Source organism: Rhinatrema bivittatum, chromosome 6 (genome assembly GCF_901001135.1).
Source record: "Rhinatrema bivittatum chromosome 6, aRhiBiv1.1, whole genome shotgun sequence".
Taxonomy (NCBI): Eukaryota; Metazoa; Chordata; class Amphibia; order Gymnophiona; family Rhinatrematidae; genus Rhinatrema; species Rhinatrema bivittatum.
The window spans coordinates 357,175,146-357,188,098 of NC_042620.1; the positions used below are offsets into that span (position 1 = coordinate 357,175,146).

The 12,953-nt window shown below is 46.9% G+C and overlaps 1 protein-coding gene across 1 annotated transcript in view; it reads right to left on the reverse strand.

Moving 5' to 3' along the window:
* Positions 1-12,953, reverse strand: part of THOC2 (THO complex 2) — a 780,683-nt gene that overhangs the window by 304,603 nt on the left and 463,127 nt on the right. The window contains exon 21 of the mRNA XM_029607862.1: positions 3,488-3,605. Within this exon, the coding sequence (XP_029463722.1) occupies positions 3,488-3,605 (118 nt within the window). The remainder of the gene's footprint in view (positions 1-3,487; positions 3,606-12,953) is intronic.

The window sequence follows — 12,953 nt, forward strand, 5'->3', positions numbered from 1 at the left end:
TCTAAGGCCTCGATTGGCGTAGTTGCGTCCCTGGCAATAGCCAGGCAAGCACGTGATACCACGGCGCAGCAAGCAGTGATCTGTAAGGTCATAGCTGATACATTGTTAAGACTGCTTGAGGATGGATTCCTGCCGTCTGTCATTGGCATCCTTGAGTGAAGCTCCTCCCTCGACTGGTATGGTAGTGCGCTTTGTGGTGGCGCAGACCAGGGCATCGACCTTGGGAAACCTGAGGAGTTCCTTCGTCGCAGGGTCCAAGGGGTAGAGAGCTTCTAGGGCTCGACCTCCCTTAAAGGTGGCCTCTGGAGCGTCCCATTCCAGATCGATCAGTTGTTGTACGGCCTATACCGTAGGGAAATGGCGTGAGGTCTGGCAGAGCCCGGCCAGGAAGGAGCTCGCCTTGGACTCTGCTGTGCTGCATGTGCCCGGGGTGGCCAATGCCTTCAGACTCGTGGCTATGAGATCTGATAATTCGTCTTTTAGGAAGAAGTGCATCCTGGTGCGATACAGTTCCGTTCCTGGAGGGAGTTTGCCCTCTTCCAGGGGTTCTGATTCCTCCTCCAAATCATCTGTATCCCCCCTAAGGCAGAGTTTTCCAAACTGTGTGTCACGACACGTTAGTGTGTCGCCTGCAGTGTGAAGATGTGTCACCTGGTCCACATAGCAGCAGGGCCGGCGGAAGCAGGGAACTACAGCAGGAAGATCAGCGGGGCCATGGTGGAGCTTATCTCACTATGGCCTGAAGAAAAGGGTCACATTCTCTCCTCTTCCTTCCTGCCTGCACAGCCCTAGAAGAAAAACGCTGCTGGAGCCGCGTGGGCAGGAAGGAGGAGGAGCATCTGCTGTGTACAGAAGAAGAGCAGCGTTAAAGGGCAGCCGCATATGCCACGTCGCGGTGGCCTGAGAAGAGGAGGAAACCCGGTAGTAGGGCCACTGTGAGAATGAGAACCTAATTGTGTGTTTGAGGGAAGAAGACAGATGGAGAGAAAAGAAATAGAAAAAAAAAAGTCCCTGTAAAAGGAATTGGCAGAAAAACAAGAAAGGGAAGGTGGAAAAAAAAGCCTGAGACCAACCGATTAGAAAACTAAGCAAAGGTAAAAAAAAATTACTTTTTAGTGATTGACATATGTTATCTTTGGGAATGTGCAAGAGTAGCACTTTCTTTATGCCAATCTCGCAATGTATGAGATCGGCATGGAGGAAGTGGAAGCCCACAAATATTTAATACCGCGGGGCCTGCACAGAGGAGGTAGCATAACGGGCTTCAGTGACAGTAGCTGCAATCAGCACCTCCCCAAATATCCACATGGCATCAGTGACAGCAGTTGCAGAGGAATGAGAGAGGCTCTGAGGTTGCTGGCAAAAGAAAGAGAGGGGGGTCTGCCTTCAGTGTGTGCAAGTGTATGAATAGGAGTCTGCCTGGGGGAATATGTGTGAATTTATGGGTGCCTGCCTGAGGCTGTATCTATGTATGAGAACAAATATTTGTCTTCCTGGGGTCTGTCTGTGTGAGAATAGGTGCCTGCCTGTGTGTGGTGTATGTATGTGTGAGAATAAATTGGTGCCTGCCTGCTTGCCTGGGGGTCTCTGTGTGTGTGAGAATGAATGCGTGCATGCCTGGGGGGTGGGGAGGGAGCGGTGTGAGAATGAATGGGAGCTGCCTGGGGGTCAGTGTGGGTGTAACATTATGTAATCCACAAAAATGTATGTATATATATAAGGAAACATATATAAATTGTCGAAATAAGTTTTGATCATTTAACCTTTAACCTCTAGTTTGCTAGTAGACTGAATTACTGTGTCGTGAAATTATGTTTGTCTAAAAAGTGTGTCACCAACATGAAAAGTTTGGAAAGCTTTGCCCTAAGGGGAGGTATTTGTCCAGGGGAGGCTCAGTTGTGCAGATGATACGGCAACCGAGGGGGGGAAGGCAACGGCGACCACGCGGTAAGATGGCGGCCCCCTCAGGGGGTCTCCACGTGGAGGACCCTCTTGCAGGATCGGGGTCTAGCCCGGACAGGGCTGCTCAACCCGAATGTACAGATGCCAGAGGGCCTCGGAGTCCGGAGACTTAGAGAAAGTTTTCTATCTTACGTTGTCTCGGCGCTTCCAGGTCCTCTGCCGGGCGGTCTCCGGCTGCGGGGGAGAGGGAATTACCTTCACCACTGCGCTCGGTTCTGCACCCGCTGCCTCTCAGCCACTCCCTTTTCAGGGGGCTAAGTCCAAGCAGGGTCGGCTACCAGACCGAGGCTGCCTCTCAGCCGCTCCCTTTCCCGGGGGTTAAGTCCACGCCAGGACCGAGGCTTACTTCTGAGGGATCTCGGAAATCACCTCAGGAAATCTCGACTGGGGGAGGGACCCTTAGGTATCACCGCAGGAGAATGGGGCTCGTTTTGGAGGTAAGTTGGGGTTTTTTTCTGTTTTTTCTTTAAATTTGGAGTTTGGTTTTCTAATGCTGTGCAAGCTTGTGTGAAGTCCCGAACTGCTATGGAGACAGAAAAAACTGGAAAGCAAAGCCTCGTGCATGGGTATATGTAGTGCTGACGTCAGATTGAAATCTGACTCCATCTCCAACTGCTATCAGGAGCACACTATACCCATTGGTCCTGAGTCCATCTGTTACAAGCTAGGAAATTTGAAATAAAAGAATCTAGTCTGAATGAAAGATCAATCAACACTTGGCCAAACTTTGACATTAATTCCCATATTGAATCAAGTGTTATGGCTGCCAGATACCCAATAGCTGTGGAATCTTGTCTGATGACTGACATCTCTCAGCTCCAATATTCGAGCCAGCAGCCATCAACATTGGCCCAGGGTCTATGGTAAAACTTAACACCTGGTGAAGAACTTCCACCATCCGAGGAGACACATTAGGCAGATTAGATATTGTTGAGGCAGGAGCCAAGCCTTCCCTGAGCCTCCACCAACAGGTTTACTAATACAGAACCTTCTTCCTGCACCTCCGCTGCATCTGGGAGGGGTCCCCTCTCAGAACCAGCAGTGCACCCTGATGACAGGGGCTGAGGGAAACCTTGTCCCCAGGTGAGACCATCGCTCCTCCAATGGAACTCACAACACAGGGGCATTTCCACACATCGACTGAAAGGACAAAATCAGTAGCTGGCCATCAGGGTAAGAGATTTTGGTGGGGAAAGTCCTCACTTTTCCCTTGCGTTTTGGTGGCATATTTGAAAGAAGAAACAGAAAAGAGGGACAGCCAGATAGTGTCTTCCTTCAGGCAGTCATCTTAATTCTCCTCTTACAAAATATATTTGTCTCTCTAAAATTAGAGCAAGTAGTGGATTTTCCTTAAGACTAAGGAGGTACAAAGGACATTCAAACATACTATTGTATCGTGGAAAAAAGTGAGAATTTGACTACTGAAAGTGTAAAGCACATCAAATAGAACCATCATGTAGATCTGACAAACTAAGGAAAAACCAAACCACTGCACATATTTAAATAAAGTAATTTTCTTTCTGACCTCAGCTTTCAGTTGCTCCCCACCAGTCATAGCTTCAAGCTGCTCTATCGTTATCTCCTCTGTAATTTCAATTCCAGCCATTTTCTGTACCATCTCTTTCAAAATAAGTAGATCAAAGCTGAAAGAAAAAAAAACCATGAATACCAAATTGTCAAAATGACTGATTAAACTGCATATGACAACAGTTTACAATGTTTACAGATAATTTCACCTACAATCTAAATTTTATTACTAAACCTTTATTTACTAACTGTAATGACAAATTTTAGAGAAACTATCACTATATAACCACTGCTGTGTATCTGCCTGCTCCAAGAAACTAAGGGGGTCATTCATCAAATCGCGTTAGGGCCCTAACGCCCTTGATAATGCCATAACACATGATAAATAACGCATCACGAGATGTGTATGCAAATTTTCAAAATTTAGTCAAAAGGGAGGACTTTGAGCAGAGTTTATAAAAATGAGGGGTGTTTAACGTTGTGTGCAATAGCATAACGCACGCTATTGCATGAAAAAACACTGGAAATAACTACACTTTTTTTCCTGGCGTTATGCCTGAAACGGAATTTGTGATAAAAATCGCGAATCTTGCTTGGGGGGTGGTAGAGAGAGAGAGAGAGAGAGAGAGAGAAAGAGAGAGGAGATAGAGAAGGCCTCTGGGGAGGCACACACATATTAGGTAACTTTTTATACCACTTTAAGAGGGGCCAATCTGAACTCAGGGTGAGGTTTTGGTGGTCGTTTAGGTTTTGGGGTGCAGTTTTACATGCACAGTCAGAGGTACGAACAGCAAGGTAGAAATCAGTGAAGATTTGATGTGATTTGGAGTGATGAAAGGTACAAAAAGATGAGATTTGTACAATGTACTCTTGACCTAGCTTGATGCACTCTCTACCTACCTGCTTTCAGGGAGCCTGTGTGCAGGGGTGTGTGAAAATGTGTGCAAGAGAGACAGGAAGCCTGTGTGAGGGAGAGGGGAACCAGATCACTGGGGGGGGGGGGGGGGGGGGGGGAAGAGATAGAGAAGTGAATCTGGGGGGAGGTTCAAAGGAATTATCCACCCTGGATGCAAAATACTTTAGGTATGCCACTGGCCTCCTGACATAAAAGTTATGAGCCCATACCTCCCCCTGCTTGTTAATGTAATACATTGCCACTCGCGTGTCCAACTGGACAAGAATAACTTTGTTAGACAGCTGATCTCTGAAAGTCCATACAGCATACTGAATCACATGGAGCTCCAATATGTTCACCTGATGTAGTTTTTCCTAGGTAGACCAACAGCACTGGGTGCAGAGTCCATCTACACAAGCTCTCCAATCCACATTGGATGCATGTATCATGAGGACTATCTGCATCAGAGAAATTCAGAAAGGGATTCTGCTTCACCAGAATGGAACTGTCCCCCACCAGGACAGAGTCCCTGAGTGGTTGGGTGATCCAGATGCTGTCCCGAAGATCATGTATAGCCTGTAGCCACTAAGACCTCAAGATCCATTGAGCACTTCGCATATATAGACGTGCCATGGGAGTTAAATGCACTTTTGACACCATGAGGCCCAACAACCTCAACATGTGCCAGGCTGATGTTTATTGACTCATTTGAATCTTCCCTGCTGCAGCCATCAGAATGGTGGCCCTTTTCTGCAGAAGGAAGGCCTTGGCTGAATCATGTCTAGCAGAGCTGTGATAAACTACAATTGAAGTGACAAACTGAGATGAGACTTGGGGTAGTTGATGATGAAGCCCTGTAACTTCAAACACCCGGATGATCAGGCGCATCGATTCCTTGGCTCCGGCCCAAGAAGCCTAGATAAGGAAACACATGCATTCCCAGTTTGTAGCACACCACCACCCCAACAAGTCATTTTGTAAAGACACATGGGGCAGACATTAGCTCAAATGGCAGAATGAGATACTGAAGGTGTCAGTTTCCACCTATGGAAATATTACTTGTGACCTGGAAATACTTCTGTGCGTGTAAGTATCCTTCAGATCGAGAGAGCACAGCCAGCCGCTTTTTGAAGAAAGGGTATTAAGGTGTCCAGGAAAACCATCTTGAACTTTTCTCTTCTGATGAACTTGTTCAAGACCTTTAGGACTAGGTTGAGATGATATCCCCCTGCTTTCTTTGGAATCAGGAAATACTTGGAGTAAAATCCCCATCCTCTTCACCTTGGTGGGACAGGCTCAACTGCTTTTGCCATCAAGAGGGAATAGAGCCTCATATGAAGCACCACCTGATCTGGCAACTGATCCCAAGATGGGTTTGGGGGCCAATTTGGCAGGAAACCCAAGAGGTTCAATTATAACCATTTTTTAGCCCTAGATTGTACTGGCCACTGGTTTACATAAAATTGTAGCCTTCCCCTTACAGGAATATCCTCTGGCACAATCACTGGGATTCTGGCTATGATCTCCGCAGTCCAGTCAAAACCCTATCCCACGAAGTGACTGGGATGCCGACTGAGGCTTAGACACCCTTCTGATGCCTCAGACGATCATGAGGGGCCTACTGAGTTCAGGACAGAGGGAGCAGAGGGTAATGCTTCCTCGGATGGAAGAAGTGCCTCCTTTCCTTGACCTTGGATACTTCCTAGAAGAGGAGGTTGGGTCTGGAGTAGCCATGGAGAGTTACTGGAGTGATACACAATTATCATGAATCTGTGCCACCGCATCCTTGATTCTATCTTCAAGAGATTCTTTCCATTGCACGGTGCATCAGTAAGTCTTTGCTGCACATCCAGGCAAAGATCAGAAGCTTGTAGCCAAGTGAGGCTGCATGCCCCGATCTCTATCGCAGAGACTCTTACTGCCACTTTAAAAACATTGTAGATTGAATTGTCCTTTGTTTAACAGTGACTGGAGCTACCCCCTGCACTTGTTTCAGGATGTTCCACATGTACTGGCTCATGAAGAGCAGATAGGTCTCTATGCAGGAAATTAGTATAGTACCCTGAAACACCTGTCTCCCAATAGTATCCATGCCTCCAGAATCCCTCTCCAGGGCTACCAGGGAGTGGGTCCTAGAGTGCTTGGTTATTCTGGCAGCAGATTTGACTACCAGAGTGGTGCAGCAGCCAACACTTGTTGAATCTGGGAGTCTTTTGGATAAGATAGACCATGCCACCTTCTTTTTGAAAGAAGCCACTGTGAGGGGATTCTCCCATCTCCTCAACAGTATCTCCTGAGAGATCTCTTGAACAGGGACTACCAAGATTTCTTTAAAGGGCTCCTCATACTGGAGATGTCCAGCAACTTGTTCCTGGACTCTTCTTCCATCTGTAATGTAAATGGAATCATCTCAGCCATTTCCCTTATAAAGCCTATGAAGAAGAGGTCCTCAGGAGGTGACTTCCTTCTATCTGGTGGAAGAGATGGCCACATAGTTGTAGCTGTAACTCCAGGAATACTGAAAGAGCCTGACTCACTGCTTTCTTGGTGCGCTGTCCTCAGCCAGCGAGTCATGGACCAGGAATTGGACCCTGAGGAACCATGTCAGGGAAGCTTCCTCCCACAAGGAGCCAGAAATCAACAATAAGCTGACAAATGCCGATCCAGATGCCCCACTTGGCACCAGTGATGGGACAGGCATTGGCATCGATGTTAACACTGGTGAGCACCTGAAGGGAATTAAACAGCAGCTCAAGAATCCTCAAAGCGCCCTAGCACCAAGGCCTTATAGCACTATTTCCATGGCTTGCTGGATCCTTTTCTTTAGTTTCTCCTTGAAAATCGCCAATCCCAATAGTGAATGGAGGCAGGAACTGTGGTCACATCCTCTTTGGAACTGAGAGGAGGATCAATGGTTGACACCAGAACAGATGGAAGAACTATTGTAAGCACCCAACATTTGCAGAGAATGAGTTCTCCTCACTGTGTGGCTGCTCAAGGAGGTTCTTGGCAGGTGCCAGACAGTCCTGGCTCTTGGCATCGTACATTGATAGGGACAGATGTTGATATTTTTCAGCTTCCCTCAATGCTCAGTATAAGTCTCCCTCAATGCCGAAGAAGCAGAACCCAATGCTTTCTTCGAGCAGGAGGAGTTGGACAATAGCTTGTCTCCAGGTTCTCTACAGGCCACAGATATCCAAGGAACTGATGTTCCCTCCATGATGGCAAATACCCTCCTTCCATTGGAAATGTCCAAATGAAAAAAAGGGGAGGACGGTCTCGTAATGCAGAAGGTAACAAAACTAGGGTGAGACCAATCATTGTATAAAAAGGTCTTTATTAAATACAAAATTGAATAAAATACTCTTGCTCCAAGAGTACCTCCTTCCATTGATGCATCCCTGAGGACCTTTGATGTTAATGGATCAGACTTCCAGTGCCAGAACAGACATTTCTTTTGAAGTCATTTCTTCACACTTGCAGCACTTCTAGATGAAGTGCGATGTCCCCAAGCACGAGGCACTCCTCGTGATAGTCCGTGAGGGTCCGTGAGGGTCGTGAGGGTCCGTGATAGACATGGACCTGCCAGATTCGAGGGCACTGTTGGAACCCACTAGACATGTTGGTACAAAACAAAAAGGATGCATAATTGAACTCGATGGCAGCAGAGGGGGTCAATGGCCAGGGGATACCAATAACTCCACTGCCCCAGAGAATGACAGTGAACAGAATCTTAGAAAAAAAAATGCCAAAAAACCTTACCTTTGGAGCTACGAGGGATAAGACCATGGGACCTCGTGATGAACCGCCAAAAACTGAAGAACAACATGAACAAATTCAAACTTCAGCGAAAAAAGAGAGAGAGGCTCAAACCATGACCTACGGGCTAAGTGGAATAAGAGAAAAACTGACGGGACCCTGCTTGGATTGCATGATACAGTGTCACGTCCAGTGAGGCTCAGTCAAAGTTCTAGAAACTCCGACAGTTTTTCCGTGCCAGGCTTCATCAGATGATGTCGCCCATGTGTGAGGACTGCTATCCCTCATGCCCTCAGAGAAACCTGGAGTCATTTTCAGTCAAACCGCTCATCAGGCAAGTCATTTCTATCTATGCCCTTCTCCTCTACCACCAATTCCTGACTCAATTCCTTCCACCTGGCTGTATCATATGCTTGGAACAGACTTCCACGTAAAAAGGCATTTTGAAAAATGTTACTTCCCACCACTGAGAGTAAAAGTACTTATGTTGTGATCAGCATGTGGGGGGAAAAGGAGCAAGACTAGGTTGGGGGAGGGAAAGTAGATAAAGGGATTTAATTCTGAAATTCTTATGCACACTTTCACACATTTGCTTTCCATGAAAGCATGCAGATGCATACTTCCACGCAATCAGGTGCAAAGTACACTACAAAAGTATTGACATCCCCCACTGGACAGAGATTTCAAAAGGAAATTCTGCAGGCAGTTTCCCTTTGAAAATTAGATTGCAGGTCTGCAGGTGGCAGTGCTGATTTTCTCCCAGGTCACACCAAGTTGCCAACCTGGAACTTTTTTGAACACCTGCTTCCTTTTCCCCATTGCAGCTGGATTGGGAGGATGCGGCTACTATTGGCATTTACCTTCATTTATGAGGACAATTTTTAAATAGCTTAGGAAATTGCCCTCTCTATTTATTCAGGTTAGATTAGTAAGGATTTTTTAATATTAAGTTTTATACATTATGAATGATTCTGGAGTACATATTTGTTTTGTTATGGCATGCAAAAATTAAAGAGAGGTGTGTGTGGGGGGTCTGCAAACATTTTTGAGGCTGAAACGGGTATGCATTCCCTGAAAGGTTGGGAACCCCTGTATTAGATTATTTTTTGAAAACAGTAAATAAACATGTAGATAAAAGATGAGCCAGCTGATAGAGTATATTTGGATTTTCAGAAGGCATTGACAATGTTTCCCATCAGAGACTGTAGGCCAGTTGCGGGGTGCAGGAATTTGTCTCCTACAAGACACTGCCAGCTGTCCTCCCACCTTCCTTGCAATCCTAAATCAGGTAAAAGAATGTGTATGTTTCTCTGAAATAGACTTATTTATCAGATTTGGCAGGACTTAGCATTTCTAACATGACGCACTCAACAAGTTAACATTAATAATCATGCTTCTGATCCATACACTCAGGTTTTCCTCAGGGCTCATCCTTGACCCCTACTCTCTTCAATATCTATCTGTTACCACTTGTTGTATTCTTTCTTCTTTAAACCAGCAGTTTAAAATCTATGCCGATGATATACAGTTCATGGTTCCATACATCTTGGCCAGCTACTCTTTCCAATGTTTCTTTATATTTAAACACTATCAACACATGGCTCTCACACAATCGTTTAAAATTAAATCCATCAAAAACAGTAATTGTGCGACTCACTTCCATCTCAGAATCCTCTATTGGTCCCTCATCTCATCTTTTGATAAAGCAAATGTTGCTTACCTGATGTAACAGGTGTTCTCACAGGACAGCAGGATGTTAGTCCTCACAAATGGGTGACATCGAGGATGGAGCCCAACCACGGAAAACTTCTGTCAAAGTTTCTGGAACTTTGACTGGCCCCTACTGGGCATGCCCAGCACGGCACTAACCCTGCAGCCAGCAGGGGTCCCCCTTCAGTCTTGTTTCAAAGCTACAGGCAGTGCCGAAAAATAAAATAAGAAAACGAACCCAACACCGCGGGGTGGCGGGCGGGTTTCATGAGGACTAACATCCTGCTGTCCTGTGAGAACACCTGTTACATCAGGTAAGCAACATTTGCTTTCTCACAGGACAAGCAGGATGGTTGTCCTCACAAATGGTTGAGTACAGAGCTGAGGATGTCCGAACGTGCACCAAAAGTACCCAAGGGCGTGCAACAGGCACAACAACTGGGGTGGAATTCGGTAGAGGACATCCGCACCCCACCGGGTAGGCGGAAGGGTGTTGGTACGTCATGTTGGATAAAGGTTACGCAAGACAGATTGGCCGAAGATGGAATCCTGTCTTCCAGCTTTGTCCAAACAGTAGTGGGCTGCAAATGTATGGAGAGAACTCCAGGTAGCAGCCTTGCAGATGTCAGGAAGCGGCACCGATCGAAGGTGAGCTACTGAAGTCGCCATGGCCCTCACAGAGTGTGCCTTAACACGGTCTTGAAAAGGAATGCCTGCTTGCCGATAGCAGAAAGAGATGCAGTCCGCCAACCAGGAGGACAGAGCCTGCTTACCCACGGGTTGCCCTAACTTGTTAGGATGGAAAGAGACAAATAATTGAGTACTCTTTTCTGTGGGCAACTGTACGGTCTAGATAGAAAGCTAGAGCACGTTTACAGTCGAGGGTATGCAGAGTCTGTTCCCCGGAGTTGGAGTGGGGCCTGGGAAAGAAAATAGGTAGTATGATGGATTGATTAATATGAAACTCCGAAACTACCTTAGGTAAGAATTTAGGGTGAGGGCGGAGTACCGCCCGGTCCTGCAGGAGTTTAGTGTAAGGCGGGTAGGTAACTAGGGCCTGTAACTCACTAACCCTGCGAGCTGAAATGATAGCCAAAAGGAAAATCACTTTCCATGTGAGATATTTAAGGTCACAGGAGTGAAGAGGTTCGAAAGGTGGTTTCATAAAGCGACCAAGAACCAGATTAAGGTCCCAAGATGGGGCCGGAGGATGTAAAGGTGGCTTTAAATGGAGCAAGCCTTTAAGAAAGCGTGTTACAAGGGGTTGTACTGAAATAGGGACACCCCCGACACCTTTATGGAAGGTGGCTACCGCACTGACATGCATTCGAATGGAAGAGGTCTTTAGACCGGATTCTGACAAATGCCAAAGATAGTCCAAGAATTTAGGAACTGGACAAGAAAGGGGATCAAGGGACTGCGAAGTGCACCATGATGTGTACCTTTTCCATTTGTAGGAGTAAGATTTTCTTGTGGAAGGCTTTCGTGAAGCAATGAGGACACGAGAAACTGAATGCGATAGGTTAAATGGTTGAAGGACTAACCTTTCAACATCCATGCCGTCAGGGACAAGGCTTGGAGATTGGGATGGAGGAGGCATCCGTCGTTTTGAGTGATCAGATGCGGGTCCTTTCCCAAGGGAATGTGTCTGCGGATGGAGAGATCCTGGAGTATGGGAAACCACACCTGACGTGGCCAGTGAGGTGCGATCAGGATCATGGTTCCCTTGTCCTGACGTAGCTTCACAAGAGTCTTCGATAGAAGAGGAAGTGGAGGGAATGCATAAAGCAGACCGTTGGACCACAGGAGGGAGAATGCATCCCTGGGCCGAGAGTGCTGAGTCCGAATGAGAGAGCAGTAATTGGCCACTTTGTGGTTCTGAGGGGATGCAAAGAGGTCTAATGTGGGGATAACCCCATTTCTGGGAGAGGTCGCTACTAAGGGATTGAGTGACGACTCGTGTGGTTGGAAGACACGGCTCAGCCGGTCTGCCAAGACATTTTCTACCCCCGGCAAGTAGCTGGCCCTGAGGTACATCAAACAAGAGAGGGCTTCTGCCCAAATCTGCGCAGTTTCCTGACAGAAAAGGAAGGAGCCTGTGCCTCCCTGCTTGTTGATGTACCACATGGCCACCTGACTGTCCATTTGAATCAAGATTATGTGATTTGATAAGCAATCTTGAAAAGCTCGGAGAGCGTATCGGATTGCCCGAAGCTCCAGGAAATTTATCTGGTGTTTGGCTTCCTCTAGAGACCAGAATCCTTGAGTTTGTAAATTGTTTACGTGGGCTCCCCAGCGGACATTGGAAGCGTCGGTGGTGAGGATGATTTGAGGATCTGGTGGATGAAAGGGCAAGCCTTGGAGGAGGTTGGATTGATTTGTCCACTAGGCAAGAGACAGATGGAGAGCATCGTTGATGCGAACAATGGTCGACAGAGGCTATGTGGCTTGGATCCATTGTGATTTCAGAGTCCACTGCATGACTCTCATGGCTAGACGGGCCACTGGAGTCACGTAAACTGAAGAGGCCATGTGTCCCAGTAGAATGAGGAATTGGCGAGCTGTTGCTGTGGGTTGAGACTGCAACTGGCAAGCTAGGGACACCAGGGTTTGGACACGTTGATGAGGAAGGAAGGCTTTTGCCTGTAAGGTGTCCAAGTCTGCTCCAATGAAGGATAAGGTTTGAGATGGGAGTAAGTAGGATTTCTCGTAGCTGACAAGAAATCCCAGAGAAATTAGAGTTCGAATTGTCAGGGTCAGGGAGGACAGAGCGATTTGCTGGGTTGGGGCCCTGATCAACCAGTTGTCCAAGTAGGGCTAGACATGGATGCCTTCCTTACTGAGGAACGCTGCAACCACTATGAGACATTTGGTGAAAACTCGCGGTGCGGATGCCAGACCAAATGGGAGCACTCGGTATTGATAGTGGTTTTGGCCTACTAGAAATCGGAGGTATTTGCGATGAGACTGAGTTATCGCAATGTAGGTATAAGCGTCCTTGAGGTCTAGAGAGCAGAGCCAGTCCTCTCTTTGTAGCAGAGGTAAAAGCGAGCCCAGGGTTACCATCTTGAACTTTTCTCTGTGAAGATACTTGTTGAGG